Source organism: Camelina sativa, chromosome 5, assembly GCF_030686135.1.
Source record: "Camelina sativa cultivar CO46 ecotype springtype chromosome 5, ASM3068613v1".
In the NCBI taxonomy this organism is placed as follows: domain Eukaryota; kingdom Viridiplantae; phylum Streptophyta; class Magnoliopsida; order Brassicales; family Brassicaceae; genus Camelina; species Camelina sativa.
This window is the reverse complement of record NC_141884.1, coordinates 2,861,382-2,885,304: the sequence shown is the minus strand read 5'-3', so window position 1 is coordinate 2,885,304 and position 23,923 is coordinate 2,861,382. Positions and strand designations below refer to the sequence as shown.

At 34.6% G+C, this 23,923-nt stretch overlaps 6 protein-coding genes and 2 pseudogenes across 11 annotated transcripts; 4 read left to right on the top strand and 4 right to left on the bottom strand.

Moving 5' to 3' along the window:
* Positions 1-148: 148 nt before the first annotated feature.
* LOC104785161 (VQ motif-containing protein 17 pseudogene) lies at positions 149-1,080 on the bottom strand (annotated as a pseudogene).
* A 6,007-nt stretch (positions 1,081-7,087) lies between these two features.
* Positions 7,088-8,413, top strand: LOC104785160 (uncharacterized; annotated as a pseudogene).
* A 168-nt stretch (positions 8,414-8,581) lies between these two features.
* Positions 8,582-9,183, bottom strand: LOC104788818 (uncharacterized). Its single transcript, XM_087512405.1, has 2 exons — positions 9,106-9,183; positions 8,582-9,045 (listed from the first exon to the last, which is right to left on the bottom strand). Exons 1-2 carry the CDS (start codon positions 9,181-9,183, stop codon positions 8,602-8,604), a joined length of 522 nt encoding a protein of 173 aa, XP_087368531.1. The 3' UTR covers positions 8,582-8,601.
* A 452-nt stretch (positions 9,184-9,635) lies between these two features.
* LOC104785158 (BRAP2 RING ZnF UBP domain-containing protein 1) lies at positions 9,636-12,386 on the bottom strand. 2 transcript variants are annotated; one of them, XM_087451889.1, is made up of 10 exons: positions 11,983-12,386; positions 11,757-11,865; positions 11,560-11,674; positions 11,361-11,458; positions 11,067-11,173; positions 10,696-10,945; positions 10,536-10,589; positions 10,298-10,441; positions 10,073-10,192; positions 9,636-10,002 (listed from the first exon to the last, which is right to left on the bottom strand). In XM_087451889.1, the coding sequence occupies exons 1-10, from the start codon at positions 12,297-12,299 to the stop codon at positions 10,000-10,002; spliced, it is 1,317 nt and encodes a 438-aa protein (XP_087308015.1). In that variant the 5' UTR covers positions 12,300-12,386; the 3' UTR covers positions 9,636-9,999. The 2 variants fall into 2 exon arrangements, with proteins under 2 accessions (XP_087308015.1, XP_010508611.2); XM_010510309.2 differs by having other exon boundaries at positions 9,636-9,986.
* Positions 12,387-12,593: 207 nt separating this feature from the next.
* Positions 12,594-13,368, bottom strand: LOC104785157 (uncharacterized). The gene has a single exon (XM_010510308.3). The coding sequence runs from the start codon at positions 13,316-13,318 to the stop codon at positions 12,821-12,823; it is 498 nt and encodes a 165-aa protein (XP_010508610.1). The 5' UTR covers positions 13,319-13,368; the 3' UTR covers positions 12,594-12,820.
* Positions 13,369-14,351: 983 nt separating this feature from the next.
* LOC104785156 (uncharacterized) lies at positions 14,352-15,946 on the top strand. 4 transcript variants are annotated; one of them, XM_010510307.3, is made up of 2 exons: positions 14,352-14,604; positions 15,285-15,946. In XM_010510307.3, exon 2 carries the CDS (start codon positions 15,324-15,326, stop codon positions 15,756-15,758), a length of 435 nt encoding a protein of 144 aa, XP_010508609.1. In that variant the 5' UTR covers positions 14,352-14,604; positions 15,285-15,323; the 3' UTR covers positions 15,759-15,946. The 4 variants fall into 4 exon arrangements, with proteins under 4 accessions (XP_010508609.1, XP_010508608.1, XP_019101219.1 ...); XM_010510306.3 differs by having other exon boundaries at positions 14,379-14,729; XM_019245674.2 differs by having other exon boundaries at positions 14,511-14,729; positions 15,255-15,946.
* Positions 15,947-19,201: 3,255 nt separating this feature from the next.
* On the top strand, positions 19,202-21,689 carry LOC104785154 (squamosa promoter-binding-like protein 9). The gene is made up of 3 exons (XM_010510303.3): positions 19,202-20,051; positions 20,677-20,822; positions 20,914-21,689. The coding sequence occupies exons 1-3, from the start codon at positions 19,693-19,695 to the stop codon at positions 21,525-21,527; spliced, it is 1,119 nt and encodes a 372-aa protein (XP_010508605.2). The 5' UTR covers positions 19,202-19,692; the 3' UTR covers positions 21,528-21,689.
* LOC147943217 (outer envelope pore protein 16-3, chloroplastic/mitochondrial-like) lies at positions 20,600-23,864 on the top strand. 2 transcript variants are annotated; one of them, XM_087451943.1, is made up of 4 exons: positions 20,600-20,611; positions 22,122-22,243; positions 22,650-22,997; positions 23,489-23,864. In XM_087451943.1, the coding sequence occupies exons 3-4, from the start codon at positions 22,667-22,669 to the stop codon at positions 23,635-23,637; spliced, it is 480 nt and encodes a 159-aa protein (XP_087308069.1). In that variant the 5' UTR covers positions 20,600-20,611; positions 22,122-22,243; positions 22,650-22,666; the 3' UTR covers positions 23,638-23,864. The 2 variants fall into 2 exon arrangements, with proteins under 2 accessions (XP_087308069.1, XP_087308067.1); XM_087451941.1 differs by having other exon boundaries at positions 22,646-22,997.
* Positions 23,865-23,923: the final 59 nt, after the last annotated feature.

Here is a 23,923-nt window from a genome sequence, read left to right as displayed (position 1 = left end):
TCTACTAACAAAATGATCCACACACACTGCATAGATGACCATTAATTATGATTCATATCTATCTTTCTAATGATTCAATTGATACCTACGCTGCCTAAATAATATGGTAATCACATATTAAAATACAAACCAGAGAAGAAGAATATGATTAAGAAATAGAACTCGTAATTAATAATCATAATCCCAAATCTCCCCACGATTCACAAGATGATTATCCAAAAGTCAAACTTTTATAATTGTCGAAAAAACCAAAAATTAGCTTCTAGCTAAAAGCTTGTATATAAAGAAGAAATAAAATTTTATTTTAAGTTAACCTACTTGAATAAATAGAATTTTAAAAAGATGTTTCCGCTCTAGACGGTTTAATTAGGAGTATTGGTGAGGCTCTGCGAAAACGCTGCCATGTAAGTGGGAGGAAGCATCGCTGCATCGGTAGAGTCAATGGCCAAGGGCATATAGGGGAGTTCACCTAGCTCCTGAATGAAGCCGTCGTAATATCCTAAGCCATTCAAGAATCCACCGGAGGTCTCGCCGCCATGTCCGTTCCACGTCATTGACACCATCCCTTCTTCTTCTTCGTCTTCGGCTTCCGAGCTTATGGAGAAACCATGGCTCTTGTTCATGTCATGAACTTGATGATGATGATGATGATCATGATCATGATGACTTACTCTAGATCTAGGGTTTCTTTTGAGACCCTGTTGGTGGTGGAGATCGTGGTGATGATCTTGTTTTCCGGTGAGATTCTGGACGATTTCACGGAAGTTGGAGACATCCGTCTTGATGATCTCCGGTGCGAATATGTGGATGATTCGGATCTTTGGTTTCGATTTGGTTAGTGTTTTTGATTGTTTGTGCATGGCTATGGTTGGGATGCTTCTTCGTTTCTGTATAGTGGTAGCTTCAATTTCCATAGTTTTTGTAGGCAAAGAAAATTAGGGTTTACGTGATCAGAAGAGAGAGAGAGGGAGTTGGTGAATTTGTATGCTTAGTGATTATGATATGGTTATATATAGGGGAAGAGAGAGAAGAAAATGATAAGAATAAACTTATTTTTAGAGTTACAAGTTTTAGTGACAAGTAATATATCTTTAGTGTTTTTGTTTTTGTCAACTCGTATTTCTAGTGTATATGTAGCAGAACGTACGTAAGATCCTATTGATACTAGTAATAAATAAAGGCAAATGAAATTGAATGATGGCTTGTTGAGATTCAATAGATAAACTATGGTTTGGGTTGGATTCATTAATAAACATATACTTATGAGATTACATTTATATTGGTGAAAGAGATTTGTTAGGCTGTTTCCGAAGACATGAGATTTATAAATCCAAAGGAAGTCCACGGACCCCTCCAGCTAACAAAATCCTCGTTTTGGAATGTCTTAAGACATTAATTCATTATATATTTCTTTAGAATATTGTTAAGAGTATCATTGATATTATACGTACGATATATTAAGTAATTTACGGTCATTTTCTGAATTATACAGCTAAATGTGTACACATAGACATAGTGTAAAATGACAATATTAACGTTGGAGTACATATACGAAGGTGACACATCGATACGATATTTTCCAAGTGAAATGTATTTTTATTTCAACATAGTCGAACTAAAGTAAAAGTAGCCATTAGTATATTTGGCAATGTGTGTTTAGGTATATTACGCATAAATCCAGGTGGCTTCAATTAAATAAAATACCTATATAGGATCTCAGAAACTTGTCCCCATGTAATGTACACAAACCCAACCACCTTAATGGCCTTATCATTTGCAATCTCTAAAGTTCAACATAAAACTACAATTTGTGTGGACCACTACCAAAATCTTTTTTTAATCTAATGATTATAGCCTTAACAACGAGAATCTCAGATACATGTTGATTAAATTATTTTGATGACATAATAATGCGAAAGAAAATATATATGCAAGGTGTAAAACATATAGACATGTCTTGATAAGAACCACAAAATGTCACAGTTAGTGGTATACATTTAAAAACGTACGTATAATGTTCATGATGAGAATTCTCCAGGAAGATTACTAACAAGTAACAAGAGATAAAAAGATAACAGTTATCTCCAGGAAGATAAGATTGTACGTAATCGAACGTAATGATATAAGGACATGGAAATGGCATGACCCTCTCGGGTGCACGAGGCAGTTGCACTTCCTGACGACTATATTTTCTTCATTTTACTTGGTTTACTTTTCTTTTATCTTTTTATTTTTTTATTTTTTTTCTTTTACCATGCCAATCCATATATGTCTAAGTGTTTTATATATGTATAATATTGGGTCAACTCATTTGAATTATAATGTGTAGTGTTATATATCTTATATATGTATATACTTGTTGTAGATTTTCTAACACATATTGGATATAAGTAACAATATCTTGAAATCTCTACAGTACTTATCAATCGAACACACTATATATAATATCTTCAACAAGATATACATACTACTGTCTTAAACAAAACAAAATAGAAAACAATATTAGTCACCAACAAAAATAGAAAAGAACGACACTACATCTATTTCAGTCAAGTAAACATCTTATATTGTATAATTAATATATACACACTAGTTGGAAAAATCTCGAACAAGAACATGTTAGAGGTATTTAACTATGTATATGGCAGAACTTTTTAATATATACTAGATTTGGACCCGTGCTACAGCACGGATTGAAATACATTTTATTATTTTTAAAATATTATATATGTAATTATATAATATTATTTGGATGCAACTCATGCAAATAATTTTTATTGTAAATATTATTCATGAAATGTAAATGTATTATGTAAGTCTTATATTGTTAATTTTAACCCGTGTTATAGTATATAAAATTATTAATCCGTGCTAGAGTGTGTCCAGCAGCTTCCGTGCTAGAGTATATAAAAATTTAACTCGTGCTTGAGTTTGTAAGTCTTAAAATTATAATATAAAAACAAAATTCAATTTGTGCTTAGCATGGTCGTAATTTTTATTGAACGTTATAGTTTATCAATAAAATCTGTGGAAAGTAAATTTCTAATATTGTGTTTAAAGATCTTTGGAAACAACTTGATATATGACTAAAATCTTCTGAAAATACAGTTTGAAAGATCCATGATTTTATTTATTACCAATAATATATCAATTATCAATTTGGAATATCTCCAATTAAGGTTGCACCCAATATTTAGGTGTAACCATTAATATATGAATTAATCTATAACCTATCTATAACCTATTTGTAATCATTTATAATTAATTAAAAATATAAAGTCTACAAAAACTATATTGTGTACTTCTTTTTATTAAAAAGGAGATCATTTGAAATAACTCTACGATTATAATTTTAAATTAAATAATATAATCTAATCACTATAATATAAACTATATTGTGTACTTCTCTTTATTTTATATTATAATATAAATAATATAAACTATGTTATGTACTTTTCTTTTATTAAAAAGAAGATCATTTGAAATAACTATGTTGTGATCTTCATGATATATTTGCTCCACGATTTATGGATTTATTATTTATTATCTATATACTCCATGATTTATGGATTTATTATTTATTATCTATATATAAAGAGTTATTTTATGAAGAGTATATGATTAATGTATATTTTATATATAACCTATTAGTATGCATTTGTAACCATTTATATTTTTTATAAAGTCTATAAAACTTAAGTTGTGTACTTCCCTTTTATTAAAAGGGGGATTTGTGTGGTATTGATATTATACCAACCACCAACAAGGCATACATAATTGATCATTTAATTAACAAGATTAAGGAACAACTGAACAGTTGATTTTCGTTTACAAACGTGAAGAATTGTGAGGATTTGAGTTTAATTAATGAAAGTTTTAGTAAGAAATACGTGAAGAATTGAGTTATGTAAGAAATACAACGGCTAAAAAAAATGAGAGAGAGAGCTGAAAACTCCAATATTGAAAGGGTTTGGTTTGTGGTCTCTTCTGGATTCGGAGCACATAGGCGGCTAAAGAAGCGATACTGCCAGTACGTGGCCGATAGAGCCGTATGGGTTTGTGAGCCCCATGATCTATATACTTGACGTGGTTCCCAGTTCCAAACTTCTGGTGTATCCTCTCCCTGCTTGGCTGGCACTTTCCTTATTTTCGAAATTTGCATTACTTCAATTTAATCGTTGGATAGCACATACACTGCAAAATCTTAGGTTGGTAAGTGAAACTTATAAATAATAAAACAAAGTTGTTTGACAAAAAAAAAACAAAAAAAAACAAAGATAATATATAGATGGGAGGATTATGGTCCAAGTAAAAAAAAAAAAAATGGTTCTTGCCAATTGTAATTTTATGAACTATATATTTGACCCCCAAAGCTGAAAACATCCAATTTAGTCGAGAATATCCCTTCCAAAAATCCTAGCCAACCCAAAAATTCGAAATTCCAGAACGGATCACTTACGAATATATAGCATTAAAATTTGGATTTCGTGTGGAAAAGCAATAGAAAAGGGGAATTTTGATGTGTACCTCTAAGCTTTGACAACGAAAGTGGTTGCATATTAATCAACTAATCCCAATTTGCATAATGCTCTTTCAACACTCGTGCTGTATTAGGTGGAAACTTATTCACATTGGAATACATTTTTTTCTTATATAAATTATTGTTGATTAATCTTTTTTTTTTATTTTGTTTAGTGTTGCAAACTAAAAACTTCTTGTTGTTTACATATATTTGTGGATGTAGATGCGGATATGATTATTAGTCCAAAAAAAAAAAAAAAGATATGATTGAGTTTCACATGTTAACACGTATTGTTCCCTGCCGGGGAAGAAGGAAATCAAAATCATGGGAGAATTATGATGCACATTCTCACTCACCTAACCTACTTTGATTACTCAATTATTCACGGAATCATTTTCCCTGGTCAAATTTAAATGGTTATAAAATCTTAATTTCGTATAGCAATTTCATATATATTGAATAAAACCAATACCCTTTTTAGAAAATTTGATTCGTTTTGGAGCGGTTTTTATAAATGTCAAAGTTGAAACTGCTCTAGCCCACCCACAACCGTACTTTTTACATAGAGCTGATCCAGAATTTTTAAGACATTATTATACTATTTGGACATTTGGTTTCAATATTAAAGGACAAGCTAGCTATTTTCAAAAAAAGAAATAAAAACAAGAAAATGACAAGAAATACAAACCAAACATCTCAAGAATTGGTTTAACAATTTCAAGCAGAGGAATCAAAAACATACACAAAGGACTGAAGCAGGGAAGCTCTAAATATTTGTGAAGATTTGAGTTTTAATGAAAGTTATAGTATAAGATTTTGATGAATTTTAGTGAATTAGGTAAGTTGTTATGATTTGAGATTTGTTGATAAAATTCTGTGCAGTCTCACATAAAACAATGATATTTAGAGTTTGGTTTATTTAACTAAGAAGCACCATTAAATCATTTTGAAATTACTAAAAGTTCAAAAACTAAAAAAACTATTTTCAATAGTAATAGAGTATTACTAACAGTGAATATGAATGTAAAATTTTAAATTATTAATTGTGACTAACAACGTAATCATGGGCCTATATGGTGCTTCTTACCAACATCGATCTAATTTGTTTTTTTTTAATACACTATTGTTAGTCTTTTTTTTTTAGCACCTGAACACTATCGTTAGTCTAAACAAGAATTTAGTTAAATTTATGTATTTTTGTTTAAATTAAAAGCAGTCCTTGGTTTGTTTTCTAAATAGGATGAAGAGCCATTCTAAATAGAATTAGTTTGTATTAACATGAGCGGCCCCGGTAAAATGGTAGTAGTAGATAATATCAAATCAGAAAAATCGTTAACAAGTTGAAAAAAAACTAAAATAAAAACAAAGAAATGAAAAATCAACAAAACCAAGTCTTTCGATTAAGCCAAATCTCTAGATTATTATAAAATTCACAAAGCAACATAAAAATGAAACAAATGAAACAGAGGATATTGTTTAGTAATGATCTCTCTATAAACTAAATAACTTAATCTCCACATTAAGCAATAACAAACAATCATCATCAAAATTTTTACCTTTAATTAGTCACTAAGTCGTCATAATCACTTGACAAAGAACCCTTTCTCTCTCTCAACAAGCTCCGACTTTTCCGTATCAACAATATATATTCCTCCATCTAGAACTCCTCGAATAAACTTCTCATTGTCTCTGAGTTTCATTAGCTTAGTCTTCAGATTCTTGAACATAATTTCCTGTATAAATCACAACACCACTTAATGTTAGATCATTGTCATGATGAATAAAATACTCTTCAAGAACTCCAAAACCCACTGAGGTAATCTTTTGGCCACATGACTTTCACCAATATTATAAAACGAACCATTATTATTTTTTGTATATTATATACAATAAAACGTCTACAAATTAATAAGATTAGACCATAAAATTCTATTAATTTATAGAGATTTTAGTTTATGAATAAATTAATAATTCGATAAATTAATAAAAAATTAATTAATGAAGAAATTGTTTTTGTTTTTATAGTTTTGAAAAATTTATTCTTAAAAAATAATAAAAAAGATTAGAGATAAAAACCTGTAATTTTTTTTATTAATATAGTTTCTGCATAATTTTTATTAGATATGAGAAAACAACATCAAAAACTTTTGATGCAATGAAAAAAATTAGAGATCTTCAACAAACATGCAAATTCAATAATAGACAAACAACATTACAACCATATTTTACTAAATTCTTTTAGATATTATATATATATATATATACTTTATAGTTTATATCATTATATTAATTAATTTGATGATACTGATTGACTATATGTTTACATAGAATTTTCAAAAAAAATATTTTCTTATTATTTTATTGAATTATGTCAAATTTTATATTGATTTCTGTCCAAAAATCTTATTAATTTACAGAAAAATATTAATTTAAAACGTATTAATTTATAGAGGTTATACTGTAAAGACAAAGGGCAAAATTGAGAAACCACATCCTCGGAGGTAGCTTCATGTGATTTAATGATCAAGTGTCCAGCCAAAACAAAATTAGCAGATTCTCCGCCTGTGTCTGACATATTATACATAAATTGCCAAAATCTGAAGAAAATTTAAAATAAAATTCAAAAATATTCAAAAGCTCGAAAACTTCGTTTATATCTCCCGGCCCCCTCACTCCTATCATCACTTATTCACTTGCACTCTCATCAGTCTCTTAAATCGGAATCGAACTTTTACGAAGATGAAGGCGTCAATGAAGTTCCGGGAAGAGCAGAAGCCGATTATGAAAGCTAAGATCCCTTTGAGTCTTTTAGGCTTACCGTTTCAATCAGGTATCGTCGCCGGTGAATCAAAAGAGCTCACTCTCAATCTCTCTACCTTCTTCGAATCTGGTCCTTCTTTCAAAATCGCTTACCGTCCCAACGACACGTGGAATCCATTCTCGGTTATCGTCAAAACCGGTACCGGATCTTTCGGTTCGCCGATCTCTAGCTCCATGCTCATGACCGCCGAGTTCAATCTCGTCGGAAAAGGTAACCCTAGCTTCATGCTTCACTTCAAACCTCGGTTCGGCGATTTCTCCATTAAAAAATCACACTCCTCCTCCTCCTCAACTCTCTTCAAATCGATGAACGGATCTGTGTCGGAGGAGGATTCGTCTATTGATGTTCCGGCGGTTAACGGCGGTTACGCCGGGGTATTTAAAAAAGTCACGGTTTTGCCTTCTGCATGTGCTGGAGATATCGCTGGATTGATCTCCGGTGTTGATTTCGCGGCGAGGACGTCTTTCCCGTTGAGAGGACGCGCCGTCGTGAATTTCCGATGGGGAATTAAGGTTCCGACGGAGATCAAGCATGGTTTTAATCCGACGGCTGAGATTTCGCTTAGGAGAAGAATCCCTGGTTATGAATAAAATCGCAATCGAACACGTGGACGGGTCAAATGCTGAACCAACGAATAAACCGGGCCATGTTTCCGGTTCGAATTTACACGGAGGAAGTGCTGACGTGGCTGAGGCTTGTTTGGCTGTGAAACGGCAGATGGAGGAGCTTCGATCGGAGAATTCACAGTTGAAGAGATCCGTGGATGATCTCCGGCGAGAGATAATAAATGTCCGGCCATTCTCGCCGGCGCCGATGGATTGCGGATCATCATCGAAGGTCGATAATAAGAGAAAGACGACTGATTATGGCGGGAAGAAAAATGTCGCTGCGGAAGAACTGAAGAAAGCTTGAAAGGACTTTGTGAATATATATGTTTTTTCGAATAATAATTGTTTCCATGCCTTTATATAATAAATATTGTTATATAATGCTTATGGAAACAGAGAACTAAAAACATAGTATATTATATTGAGTGGTAATAGATTTGAACTAGTACATAAATTAAGTAATGAGTCTTTAATTTCTTACCAAAAACAAGTTCTAAGAAATCCATCAAAAAAGGGATTACTTCTTAAAACAAAATAAAGTAATAATCTTACGAAAAAAAAGTTCTAAGAAAATCCATCAAAAAAGGGATTACTTTTTAAAACAAAATAAATAAAAAAATGATCTTTGTCGTCGCTCTTATCTTCGATTCTCACAAACCTCTCAACAACATTTCTTCGTACTCCCTGAAAGATTCAACCTTCTCCAACATGAACCTCTCATGACACTTCGCGATGAACCTATCAGCCAAACGATTAATATCATCATCATCATCATCATCATCGACATCTCTCTCCTCATTCTCAACAGTATGATCATCATCAATGTTGTTATGCTTATCATCAACCTTCTCTTCCACCCACTCGAGGTAACGATCATGATTATGATAATCATCATCTTCATAACCACGAAGAGAGAAAGAGAAAGGGTCGACAACGGTAGAGGATTCAAGGAAGAACCTGTTGCTATGGTTTTTTTTGGATGACTTTGTTGTTGGGTGAAACATCATCCTGTGTAACCTCTTCTTGTTGAGTTTAGATACGCCTTTCATAATGGATTTGGCGCTTGAGAGAGACTGTAAGATACGGTAAAGTGAGTCTTTGATGAGCTTCTTCTTTTTTGGTATATCGTTGATGATGTCTCTCTTTTTTGCTATATCGGTAATGAGATTTAGGAATAGAGTTTTGAGCTTGGCAGAGGTTGATGAAGAAGATGATGACCATTTCGGCTGCATGACTAAACCACGAGTTTAGAGACTCTCTTACTCTGTTATTTTTGGTGTGCATTGATCGGTAATTTATAAAGCATTGCAAACCAGGATTGAGATCATATTATCTCATATCTCTTGTTTAGGCAATGAATATATTCTCTATAGATTATTCATCTCGTGTATATGGGCAAGTGTAGATTGTAATCATTTAATTGGAGAGCTTCTTCTGTCAAGTGTATATATTTTGTTCCATTTTCTTAACATTTATATTTTTTAGTCCCCTATTATTTTACTTATACGGCATTCATGCAATAGTTTGTTTTAAAGCTAATTGATTGATATCTTCGTGGGATATATATATCTCAGCGTAAATGCTATCAAGTCTAAAAGACTTATCAATTGGTCAAGCTGCAGTTTTACAGTAAGAATGATCCTGCATAATGGAACACAGGAACTTTTTTAAACAGATAGCTGAATTCAGTTGAACATTCCAAATCACATAAACCATTAGTGGATCCAGTATATACAATGTACTGAGATAGAGACGTTTTGTTTCTGATTTTATCAAATATTACTACTCAAACCTTTAGCTTTTGGATGCTCTTTAATCCAATATACATCAAAACCCAAGTAAATCCTAAAACTAAAAAGCATCACAAATCTACTACTTACTTTCTCCGGTTTGACTTCTTCTGCCTTCTAACTGAGGAAACTGGCTCATCTCTGATAGGCACTGGTAAGACGGTTCCTTCGCGTATACCATCCGAATCAGATGACATCTTCTTTACGGTTTTCTGGGCTTCAATGAAAAACGTAATATCTCTTATCTGTACAAGTCCATTACTATCACGTCAGGTCATACTACCACTCGTGAAACGTTAATAGCAAACCTCAATGAGTTTTAGAAGCTTACCTGTTCTTGAAGATCAACTATCATCTCATCTTTTGATCCTAGCAATGCAGCTTCCCTCTCTTCTATCTCCTTGGCCTTCTTACGCCAAGTATCCTGCTCTTTTATAAGTTTTCTATTAACCTGAAATAAACCAAAATTATAGTTTGCAGGGTAATCATCTCATAAGGAAACCTGTCAAGAATGGAATAATGATCGAAAAAGAGAACAAGGCAGAGAGACTCTTACCTCAGTGATACCAGTTTTTTCCTCTTCACATTCTTCAATCTCTTTCTGAACCTCATGCATCTTGTTCACAACAATCTGCTCAACTGCTTCGGCGATATTACCTTCCTGCTTGCTTCTCGCCTCAACAATGAGAGATTCATAGTACTGAAAACCATCAATACACCATTAGGTGGCTACAACTTCATCCTTTGTTCATAAATAAGAAGAGAATGAAACAAACATCAGAAGAACCACTTGCCTGTCGCTGTCCCTTCAGTTGACTTGCAAGAAGGTCATTATACTCGCTTACAATCTGTTCCACAAAAAACTTAAGTCAGATAATGAAATTTACAACCACTGAGACAAACTGATGCATTTTCCAGTAAAAAGATAAGACAAAGGGTGATTCGATATCGTACTGAATCAACTTTGCTGTTGTAGATGGCTCCGCTAATTCCTGTATCCTCACTACACTCACAGAGACCACAGTCCCCTTCGTGTGATGGACAACGAGTGTTCATCTCTCCTGACTTTCCATCAATTCTTGAATGGTTTAACCGATGAACATAGCTGTCACCAACATAATCCCAGATTTGTTGTGTTCGCAAATCAAGAGAATAGCAGTGATGCGTTTCTTTCCAGTGCCTGATTGAATGCCCTTCCTTGTATCTACAATTGAAAACATATTTCACTGAGAATGAAACTTCCACCTCTAAGGAAGATATAGATGTGGCTATAATAACAGGTTATCTAAAATCTTATTGCACTGGAAACGCAAACCAAGCATTACCTTCCACAACCTAAGAAGCCACAGACAAGGCATGCCCATACGTTATCCGTTTTCCCACAAATAGAACAGCTTAATATCTCATCTGGTTGTTGACACAATCGACAAACCTACAAACGAAATGAGCATATATATTGTTAAGAATTAGAAGAATCAGATTCATTTTACACCAGAAATATGCAAAGCATTAAAGCTGCAGAGTATAGCTAAGCAAACACTACAAACTAATGACCATCGCGAATGCAACACCAACCCACCATATAAACTGAAAATGCACTGAAAGAGAAAACCACTGACCTGACAGGACAGATAAGTCCATTTTGAAGTGCAAGAACACTGAAACGAGTGATCACAAAGAGTACTGACTATACCACTGGTGTCGGGATCTAATCTCTCTGCATAAGTCAAAAGTCCAAATATTGCAACGTGAGTTAAACATACTTAAAATATTACGCAGTAAAACAACATAGAAATCGTATTCTTAAGCACAACTCACCAAGACATATTGGGCAAGTAGGTAACTCTGTAAATCCAGCAGGTGCTTCTGCAGCAACCTCACCAAATTCAGTGTGTTCCACCGAAATTACATAAAGAATATGGCAAACCTCAGCCTAAAAAACCCAATAAACGTTACTTTACACTACAATGAACACACACACAAAAACAAAATACTATTAACTCCATATTATATACCTCAGATGGTGCAAATTTTTTCCCATTCAGATCATTGTGGAATCCATCTGCAGCAGATTGATCAGTAAGCGTGACAAGAACACTATATCGATCTTCCATTCCATCGTTCCTAATAATTCCCAAGAATCACCAAAATCAGACACTACCAGCAACAATCAGAACCATAATCATACTAATCCTTAAAGAATCAAATCAAGCAATCGGAGAAATGGAGCTTTCGACGAACCTGATGAAGAGGATCTCGGAGACATTAGCGATGCGGGAATCGCAGAATCGGATGAAATCGAGGGAGGAAAAGTAATTGGGAACAGCGACGATGAATAGAGTGGTGGATCGGGAGCTAGGGTTAGGGAGGGAGCTGTGAGAAGAGTTCCGGTAGAGATGGATCAAACCTTTGCGTTCGGTGATTTTGAGAGATGATGATGGTTGTATGAGTTTAAGAGGAGGCTGAGCTCTCTTCGATGCGTAGGTGAAACCTGTGTCTTCTTCTTCGATGGAGATTGGTCGCTCCAAGTCAACTGAATGAACTCTGAGGATGAACATCTCTACAAAGCGGGAAAGAGCTTCACAACGAAAGCTACTCAGAGACAAAGAAACGAGACGATGCTTCTTCTTCCTTCTTCTGATTTGGGATCTTCTAGTTTTTGGGTTTTTTCGGCTCTTCTTAATGGGCCTTTGGCGGCTTTATCGGCCCAATATTAACTTCGTCTTAATCGTCCGTTAATTTTATTTTTTACTTAAGAATCTTCATGGTCGCTGGTAACTTTGTATAACGTTTTTATCTTAGTTTATGTAAGTGTGATGTATATAATTAATTTAATAGATCGACTTACATTATTGCAACAAAAAGTCTCATCGTTTATACTCATCATATGTATACACTATGCACTTTGTTAGAAACATTCAGAAGATGTATATAGGCTTAATTCTCTTTGCATCTAGGCCTCCTCCAAAATGAATCAAGATAAACATTTCGCAAACTAAGACATATCCTTCAAACAAGAATTAATTTTAAAACAAAGTAAAAACAAACTCTTTGTCGTCGTCGCTCTTGTTTCCAATTCTCACAAACTCCTCGCCAGCATTTCTTGGAATCTTCTGTAAGATTCAACCTTCTCCAGCAAGAACTTCTCATGACACCTCGCGATGAACATATCTGCTAAATGATCAATATCATCATCACCAACATCTCCCTCCTCAATACTATGATCACCATCCATGTTAATGTTCCCATGAACCCTCTCTTCTAGCCACTGGAGGTACTGAGACTCATGATTATCTTCTTCATCTTCATGACCATGAAGAGATAAAGGGAAAGGTTCAGGGTCAGGGACTAGATTGGAGGATCCGAAGAAGATGTTGTGTTGATTTATGGATGACTTTGTTGAATAAAACATCATCATGAACAACCTCTTCTTGTTGTGTTTAGATATCTCGATAAGAATGGATTTGGCTCTGGAGAGATACCGTAAAAAACGGTAAAGAGAGTGTGTGATTAGGTTTAAGAATAGGGTTTTGAGTTTCATGGAGGGTGAAGAAGATGAAGACCTCTTGAGCTGCATGACTCAACGACAACTCTAGAGACTATCTCACACTCTTCTTCTGTGTGCATTAATCGTCAATACCTCGACTATTTATAAGGGATTTTGTTGACGTTTATAACCTCACAAGTCCCTGTTATTTACTTATATGGATCTGACGTAATAGTTTGTCTTTAAAGCTAATGTACACAATTCCATTAACTTGTTGCGTGATTTTTACAAGAAAATAAAGTTAAAGTCTTCTTTCTTCAAAAATTGTACTAAGGTACGTGTGAGTGAGGAGAATCTAGAGATGACACAATCGTGATAAAGAGTTGGTTTCAAATGTTAAACAACTTGCAACTGCCCCTTCCGTAATTTTTATATTAGTATAGGTCTTAAATTTTTCCCTACAATTTTCATACAGGCAATTTGATAGATTAATCGCTATAAAAAGTTTGCTATGATGAAAAATATATGTGATTTCTTGACATGAGGTAATAGAACGAAACAACCATATTATACTCCTTTTAACTCTAAGCTTCTTAATCTGATGCTTTTTTTTATGATAAAAAGATATAAAAACTTTTGATCTTTGCATCATACTATAAGAAAGAAAACCAAGACAGCTATATATATCGTACATAAAATCACAAGTTATTGTTTTACGTGTAGCTTTGGCATATCATATATAACGTGAATAAAATGAACATTTATTGGCTAAAAAGAGTTAAAGGGAGAAGCAGTTCGATTGATTCAATGCGTTGAAGACTGGTTAACTTTTACTCCAAGGCAAATACTACTATTGTCTAGGAGACTAGAATCATTTAATTTACACATCAGCACTTATTTTAAACCTCAATCATTTGAACATGCATCCATCACCAATGATGTGCTTAAACTTAAAGTGTTGGAGTAGTAGTTCAATTCAATACAACTCTTTCCTGTAACTGAGTTCATCATATGATCGAATTATTAGTTTTTGTTTGATCGAATTATGAGTTCAAGCCTTATCTGGGCTTTGAGTTCGGCCCATATAATGAAGATAGGAAAGGCCCATATAAAAACCCTCAATGCTGTTGAGCTGTCATCATTCTTATCCACAGACCACAGAGAGAGGAGACGAGGGTTCGAGTTCGAGTAGCAGCAGTAAGAGCCTAGGTGCCTAGGTTGTGTGTGGGGGTGAGAATGACGTGCAGATAAAAGCGCGTGTGATTAGTTAGAAACTTAGAATGCGAGGAAATCCGAATCCCATCTACAACGGGGCTAAAGAAGATCCATCGGCCAATGGACGACTTTGGTTTATAGGATCAAGTGGTATGGGTATGGTAAGTGTCTGTGTGTGCTAACTCACTTACTCTGCCAAAACCCAAAACTCTCTTTTCTTCTATCTTTAGATCTCTCTCTCTCTCTCTCTCTCTGTGATCACTTTTATAAAAGAGTCTCCTCAGTGGTGGGTGTTTCTCTGATCTCTGTGTTATCCTCTGTTTCCTCTTACTCTGTGTTTGTTAGAGATAAGTGTTTCTTTTTTAAAAGTAGATGTAGATTGATCCTTTTTCTAAGTGCCCAAGAAAGAAAGAAATTTTTATTTATCTGGTACTAAGTAATTGGTTCATCGTGTGTCGAAGATTCTTATAACACATAGGTTAGTTTAGTATTCATTCAGACAGTTTTGCATTATGTTAAGTTTGATTGTTCGTGTTTAATGAGATTGGTAACAAACTTACAAAACCATGTTTTCTTTGTTGTTGTCTTGTTTGATTGCTCTCATGCAATGAAATTTCATGGATATTGAGATTGAAATCAAGTGAAAGTTTTTAGGCTTCTGTATATTTCAGTTTGTTTGCTGGTTTAGGTTTTGAACAGTTTTGTAAGAAATGCAATTGTTGTTATATGTTAAACGAGAAAGAAAGGAATCTTGTTTTCATGTTCTTGTGTAATGTTAACCTGATTGATTCTTTGTTTAATCTGGATATAGATGGAGAAAATGAGCTGGTTGCTTTTGCAGGTTTCTAGATTGTGTAGTAGCTTTTGGGGTTTATAGACTATGAGAAGAGGTAGAGGGAAAGGGAAGAAGCAGAATGCATCTGCTCGGGAAGATCGTGGGAGCGGTGAAGAAGATAAGATTCCTGCTTACAGGAGAAGAGGAAGGCCACAGAAGCCAATGAAAGATGATTTCGAAGAAGAGGAGGAAGAAGAAGAAGAAGAAGAAGATGAAGAGATGGTGGTAGAGAAGATAGAAGATGAGGAAGAAGAAGGAACTGATGATGGTTCAGTAACAAGTAAAGATTTGAAGAAGGAGAAAAGGAGGAAGATATCTAATGGAGGGAGTACAGATGTAACTGAAGAAGAGAATGGGTTAGGGTCAAAGTCAAGCACTGATGATTCCATGAAATCTACTAGCTTTAGACAAAATGGAAGCCGGAGAAAAAGCAAGCCGAGACGAGCTGCTGAAGCTGTTGTGGAGTGTAATGGAGTTTGAGAAACCTTCTTGTGAACATACTTCACGAGACCAGGATGACAAATTAACTTCAAGAAACCTTCTTCTTCTTCTTCTTCTTCTTGTTTTTGCTTTTCTTACAAGTTATTTTGAAGTTGACAACTTTAGGATCGGATCTCCTTTGGTGAATTATGAGTCAAAAGCATCAATTTGCATTCTCTCTTTTAATATTTTTTTTGTCGCTTCATCTGTTTGGTTTATGACATTTGTGTGTCCAAGGATGATCCTGTAACACATGAATTTGGGAGAGAGAGAGAGAGAGAGAGAGAGAGAGAGAGATGAGATCCTCTATAATCTTGTATCTCCAAATTTCACATGATTGTGAAGATGCTATAATTGCAAATTGTGTACGTTAGTTAGCCAAAATATTACAGCGAAGCCGTTAAGGGAAGAGAGGTGAGAGCTGAGAGCTGAGAGCTGAGAGGTGAAAAATGACAAGAGTGTTATTATACTTCAAAGGTTGGTCAAATTTATATGATTATTAGATTTGACATTTGGTATTAAAACTTTAGATTAATAAACTAGAAATTTTTTTTCATTGAAAAATGGCAAAATCTAATAATCATATATATTTCTAAAGAAACTTAAACCCAGGTCCAATATAACCCAAATTTGCCACCACTTTCATGCAACAAATAGAATAATAATAAGAAGAAGAATTTTTTTACAGGTATATGTGTTCGTCATATTTGACGGCATAAACATAAATCATCATAGTTTCTCAAAATATATAATGTCTTCGTTATTCAGATAGAACCTAGACGTTTTTGTGACGTAATTGTAAAAACTAGTCAGGCTTAGGGAGATCAGGTCTTTAGTTTCAGGGTCTAACCAATGCAGCCAAACAAGTGGAAACCACTTTCACTAAATAAAGCTAAGCAAAAAGAACAAATCAAACCTAAACCTATAAAATATTACTATCTATTACTAGAAGATTACAGTTTACACAGACTCTGATGGATGATGTCTATGACTACGATTTAACTTTTCATACTTTTTTATTATAACGAAAATCAAGAAAGATCTCACTTTGGATATTGTAAGTTAAAAAAAAAAAAAAAAACCCCAAAATAAAGCTAAAAATTTGGCTTTAATTTGCAGAAAACAACAAACAAATCGAACGCTAAAATAATAATAGTAAAAACATCTTGGTTATGTAATTCGCTAATAAACACATGAGAATGAGGTTTAACAAACAAAAATAGAGTACTGAATTCATTTATAGGTTTGCTTGCACATCTGCCGACACCAACTAGTTCCCTTGAAGTGTCACATCTTTTGTTGTGTTCCAATAACTGTACTGCTCACATTTCAGTCTTTAATATTTTAACATTTTTTTTCAATCATTATAATTTTAAAAATTCACTGGTATTCTTCTTTTATCATGTTCGTTGCTCTTTAACTACTACAGTGTAGCAACCATCTATTTATAGAACTCTGAACTCCTCGGCAGTTTCCTTTTGGTTCCCAATGCTGAGAGTATAGAATCTATGGGAAGATAGTATTTTTAAATTAACACGTTTCTGTTATTCTAAGTACAAAGCAATATTCAGATTATCAAAATTTGTAAAGTTGGATGACTCCTATGCATGAGTCTGAATATTGCTCCCTGGTGGCATGCATATAATATATATGCTTTCAAAATATACTAAAATTAAATTTACTAACATCACACATGACCCAAAAAACCTTACATCACACATGACCCGTCACCATCACGGTTAATTATGGATATCCAAACATTTAAGAGTACCACCCAACTAGGACTCTTTACAAAACACATAAAATCCAAAATTTTATACCTAAAATCCCTGGACAAGATCATTAAAAGTTTAGGGCTTTTTTTCTTTCAATAAACGCAATAGGGAAATTTCTAATAGTCACGGGTTGAGGTTATCCAAACCGGTACAAAAGAGTCTACGACGAAAAATAACAAAATATGCAAATGGGTTAAACATGGTTACACATATGTCTATAAATTATGACTCGCATGCGAGATTCAAGACATGGACAAAAACGTTTTGAAGCAAACAAAATAATTTTGATTTTCATGGAAAATCTTATTGGTGGATAATTTTTACGAGGATTCTACAATTTCTCGTAAACGAGTGACTCCCAACTGATTGTAGGCAAGATACACAACCAACATACAATGTTCTTAATCGATTTTTAAAACAGGATTGGACAAAAAAATTACTTGCTTCTGCATAATATGTATGGATTTTACTTGGCTAATGACGATCGTTTTTATCATATATAGCAGATGTATTGACCATTTTTTTTGTAAGTGATTTCATTTTATCATATATAATATAAACCTTCATCATGAGTTAGTCGATTGTATGAAGTAGTACTTGGTGATAATTTAATATATTCGAGATAACAAAGTTGGTGGTGAGTTTTTTCCTTTTTAATCTTCCGAAAGAAAATGTTGATATTACAACAGCTGTTGTGATGCTGCGAAAATAAAGAAGGTTAGTTTTGAAAGTTTATACTAGTCATTAGTCAATCAATCCAAGCTAGATACGAAGAAGAATCTTTTCTTATCTTGGGACCTGAGGGCTGAGGCTGCATATATATAATGCAATTATATATTCTATGTTACAAAAACTATGATTGTCATGAGGCTTCTGGATCTTAGAGTTTATATTGAGATCTTAATTAGAGTTTCTCTTGAGATCTTAGAGTTTCGTACATATATCGAATATGGAAGTTAACATTCCATCTTTTAGTATCTTAATAAGCTTAACATATTTTGACGCCAGAAACCATAAATTTGGTGTTGGTCTCCTTACTCATCACAACGACGATATCAATATAACGTAATTGGACAAATTTGGTATATCTACCTAAACAAAATTGTGTTTTTTTTTTTTTTTTGGGTTAGTATCGAGAAAAAAATAGCTTTAAAAACTCGAGGTATGAAATCATGGTTCTTTTGCATGACTGATCATGTTTATAACAACTTAAAGTATTGTTTAAGCTATTTAAAAAACTTGAACTGATTGCTTTTAACATCGTCGTCATCTCGACTGACGCCATCTAGATGAATGCCAAGTCCAAATTTTCTTATAAATAGGGTTTAAGAATTCATAATTTTCATATGACAAAATAAAATTGTATTACATTTGTATATTGCTTTGAAATATATTAAAGAACAGTTCCTTCATATTTGAATATAAGAAAATCTCTCATATTTCATTTCAAATATGCATGTATTTAGTTTTAATGAGTTAATTTTATAATTGTAAAGTTTTTAACTTCATATAAGATATTCAATTCAAAATAACCAATTCAAATATTCATGGTAGATTTGCTAGACAACACAAAATATCATCTCCATTTATTGCCAACCTCATAATGCCAATGGTGGACCAAAAGAAAAAAACATGCATTTATTTATTCTCTTGACATAAGAAAAAAATGCATTAACTTGTCAAATAATTGCTAGGCAAACAACCTCTATACTATATAAAAAGTTAGAAAAATGTGAACAGTATAAAGTAAAAATAAAAAGAAGAAGTATGTGTATATGAAAGACCTCTCCAATGTTCACTTGCTCCAGTTTCTCCAAGTTTAGAAAACTGCTACAAACTCTCTCTCTCTTTCTCTCCTTTTGCTATGTGGTAACAATAAACAGACAACAGTTTTTGTTTGTCCGTACCGTTTTACTTACTCTCTCACACTGTCTTTGTCTCTTACCACTCTCGTCTCTTTTTTTCCCTTCTGTTGTGTTTATATCTTTCTTTTTTCTCTAAACCCAAAACAGTCAAAATCAGGGAAGCCAAAATTTTCTTTGCTTTCTTCTCCTTTCGTCCTTTCTTTAAAACCAAAGACAGTTAGGTTTGAGAGAGAGAGAGAGAGAGAATGAAGAGTAAAACCCTTTTTGTCTGAGTAAGAGGAAACCAAAAGAAAAATGGAGATGGGTTCCAACTCGGGTCCGGGTTTAGGTCCGGGTCAGGCAGAGTCCGGTGGTTCCTCCACTGAGTCATCCTCTTTCAGTGGAGGGCTCATGTTTGGCCAGAAGATCTACTTCGAGGACGGTGGAGGTGGATCCGGGTCTTCTTCCTCTGGTGGTGGGTCAAACAGACGTGTCCGTGGAGGCGGGTCAGGTCAGTCAGGTCAGATACCAAGGTGCCAAGTGGAAGGTTGTGGAACGGATCTAACCAACGCGAAGGGTTATTACTCGAGGCACAGAGTTTGTGGAATGCACTCTAAAACACCCAAAGTCATTGTTGGTGGTCTCGAACAGAGGTTTTGTCAACAGTGCAGCAGGTTCTTATTATATCCCAACTCTACCCTTTAGTACTATCGTTTATTTACATGTTTTGCCATTGCCGGAGATATTAGAGTCCGGCCAAGGCTTTCCTTGTTCCACTGTTGTGAATCAAATCTAAAGGCTTTAGCTTTTTGTGATTGTCAGTGTCATATGCTTTTTTGGCTTTAACGTCTTTTTATTTTCATTTTTTGAACTTTACAGCTTCGTTTTGTAACCTGGTCTTGTGTTTTGTTGGACTCGTTGGGCTTATTTTTGGGAATATGTTTACGTGTACTTCTGGATGCTTCTCTTTATTTTTATTTTTTTTTGATTTTGTCTTTCTAAATAATCTCATTCAAAGGGATATGAAATGAATGGACAAGAAGAAAACCCATTGCCCTCATTTTTGCTTCTTTAGGTCATATCATTATTGAGGGGGACAAAACTAGTGTACCATTGCATCATTGACGTTATCATTGAGGAACTCTGTTACTAGTTTGTGGTTTTTAGATTCTAATTCAAACTGATGACAAAAGCTTATAATGACTTAAATAAAGTATAGAACCGGTGTCTTTGTGTTTGGATTGTTCTGTTCTGTTGCTTTTCTTTGAAGTTAACTAGATCTGAATCAATCTCACTCAGGTTTCATCAGCTTCCTGAGTTTGACCTAGAGAAAAGGAGTTGTCGTAGGAGACTCGCTGGCCATAATGAGCGACGGAGGAAGCCACAGCCTGCGTCTCTCTCTGTGCTGTCTTCTCGCTACGGGAGGATTGCACCATCACTTTACGGTTAGATCTTTTTAGTGTGACATAAGACCAATACGAGTGATTTTATTTTATCCTTATAATGAGATGTATATGCTTGCATGTTATGGGACAGGGAACGCTGATGCTGGAATGAATGGAAGCTTTCTTGGGAACCAAGACATGGGATGGACAAGTACAAGAACATTGGATACAAGAGTGATTAGACGACCTGTGTCAGCACCGTCGTGGCAGATCAATCCGATGAATGTATTTAGCCAAGGTTCAGTTGGTGGAGGAGGGACAAGTTTCTCATCTCCAGAGATTATGGACACTAAACTAGAGAGCTACAAGGGAATGGGCGACTCAAACTGTGCTCTCTCTCTTCTGTCAAATCCACAACAGCCACAGGCCAACAACAACAACAACAACAACAACAACACATGGCGAGCTTCTTCAGGTTTTTGCCCGATGACAGTTACAATGGCTCAGCCACCACCTGCACCTAGCCAGCATCAGTATCTAAACCCACCTTGGGTATTCAAGGACGATGACAATGACATGTCTCCTGTTTTGAATTTAGGTCGGTTCACCGAGCCAGATAATTGTCAGATAAGCAATGGCACGACGACAATGGGTGATCAGTTCGAGTTATCTGATCACCATCATCAAAATAGGAGACAGTACATAGAAGATGAGAACACAAGGGCTTATGACTCTTCTTCTCACCATAATAACTGGTCTCTCTGACTTGTGTTTGCATCAGAGAATCTTCTTACCAATGTTACCATGAACGATCTTGCTCTATCTTATCTTTTGCTCTGTTCTTTTTTTATGCTATTAAATAACCAGACGATTGTTGCCAGAAAAATGGCTTTCGATTTTATGCTAGTATGCTACTTGTTTGTTTCATCTCCATGAAATCTTTTGACTTAGGACACAAGATTTGAGCATCACAATTATTAAGATTTTCTTCATCACATCAGGGTTTCATATATTTAACCTATAAAAATCATCCTAATGAATCAAAGCAGGAGCTAACATTACCTCTTTCTTTAGCCATAGCCTCACCAGCTTTTCTCAGGATGATTTTTTCAATCTTAAGGAAGGAACTGTTTTGAATCTTAAACACTAAACTAGACTCAGAGATCTATCGATTAACAAAGTAATTTTGCTGTCAGCAACAGAGACCTTTCTTCAAAAGATCTCTCATCTTCCAACCATTGTAATTAGTAATACATAGTCAGAGCTTTGCTACACAGAGACGAAAGAGGAGGGGGATAGAGAGAATAACATAGATGGGCTTCATAATGGGCCTAATAGGCCCACATGAACTTCTACTAGATTCTGCCTTTTGGGTTTTTTTTCTTTATTGGCTCTTCTTTTGTGTCGTCGTCTCCTGAAGAACAACGAAAACAGTTCCTTCACTGAATCGCTCTCTTTCCTTGCTTCTTCGATTTCCAAAGGTTAGACTTTTCTGAATCCTTCAATGATCTCTCTCCGTTGTGTTCTGTCACACCTATCGTTATTGATGGATTCCAGTTTTTCATTGTATTACGACTTTGATGAGTTTTACTGAGCTTCCCAAACTAGGGTTCTGCTTTTACATTAATCAAATCTCGGATTTTTCGTTTCAATTCAATGTCTCACTACATAATTTTTGGGTCTTAAAACCATATTATATTGACGATCTGGTAATGGGTTCATAACCAAAGTTGTAAAGACTGCGACTTTCAAACTTCAATTCGATAAATTTGATCCAAATCACGCGTCTTTTAATACATCCCGCATTCAAATTTTGCATTTTGTTGTTGTTTTTGTTTGATCGTGTTCGCTGATGAATTTGTTTTATTCGTGTGCATTATTAGCTAGAACCGTAGAAAGGAATCATGGATCCAGCTGAAATGAGATATTTGGAAGAAGAGGATGGTCCGATGGTGAAGACAATGAAAGGAAGTGTCACTGGTTTTGGTGTTGGGATGATTTACGGAACCATTTTGGCGACTTGGAAAGATGTTCCAAGAGTCGAGAGAAATGTGGCTCTTCCAGGGCTTATCAGAACATTGAAGATGATGGGAACCCACGGGCTTACTTTTGCTGCCATTGGAGGTGTTTACATTGGTGTTGAACAGCTGGTTCAGAACTTTAGGTGCAAGAGGGATTTTTACAATGGTGCTATTGGTGGTTTTGCTGCTGGAGCTTCTGTGCTTGGTTATAGAGGTAATGTTGTTTCTTCTTGTCTCATTGTTCGTTACTGTTTTGTCATTGTGTCAGCAAAAACCATTGTCTCTATGATTAAGTAGTTTGGAACTGATATGGTTTTGGGGAAGACCATTTGAAGTTGCTGGAACTAGCAGTATGTAATTCGATTCATAGGTTTTAGGAGCTAAGTAGTCACTGATGGACAAACAACAATATTGAGTGGGAGTAACAAAGGATTGTCAGATATGTTTTTTGTCTGGGAAGAACTGACTTGTTCCTTGCCTCAAGTTAATGTTATTCGGTATCTAGTGTAGAAAACTATATGATATCATAAGTGCCAACAGTTGGATGTGGAGTATGTACAAGAGACTCTCAAAATCTCGTATATGTAAAGATCGAAAATACATAGCTTTAAGTGACTTGATGCTATAGATTTGTGCTTTCTTTTGTTGCTAAACTCCATTGTAAACTTGTTTATTGTGGTGACATTTGTTTTCCTTTTTTTACAGCAAGGAGCATCCCAACAGCTATAGCTGCAGGTGCAACTCTAGCTATTACCTCTGCTTTGATTGATTCTGGAGGTCAGACCACAAGAGTAGACACTGGCAGAGAGTACTATCCTTACACCGTAGAGAAAAGAGCTGAAGCTGATTCCTGATTTCTCTTTTGGTGACTGAAATTAATAAGATGTGCATTCGCTGATCCCAAGGCTCTTTGAGATAATATCTCTTCCATGTCCTCTCCTTTTTGTTGATTGTATCCGGATATGTGAAATCATGAAACCTTTTGCTCTTGTTTCCTCATGTTTTTTTCTGTCTGAATGTTTCCTACAATAAAAAAATCAACTTTGTCTGAAAATGTATCAAAGGTTTCAGCTTTCAGTAATCAGACTTTTGATTGTTTCTGTTAATCTCAAGCTGCATTATCTGAACCAACAATAATAG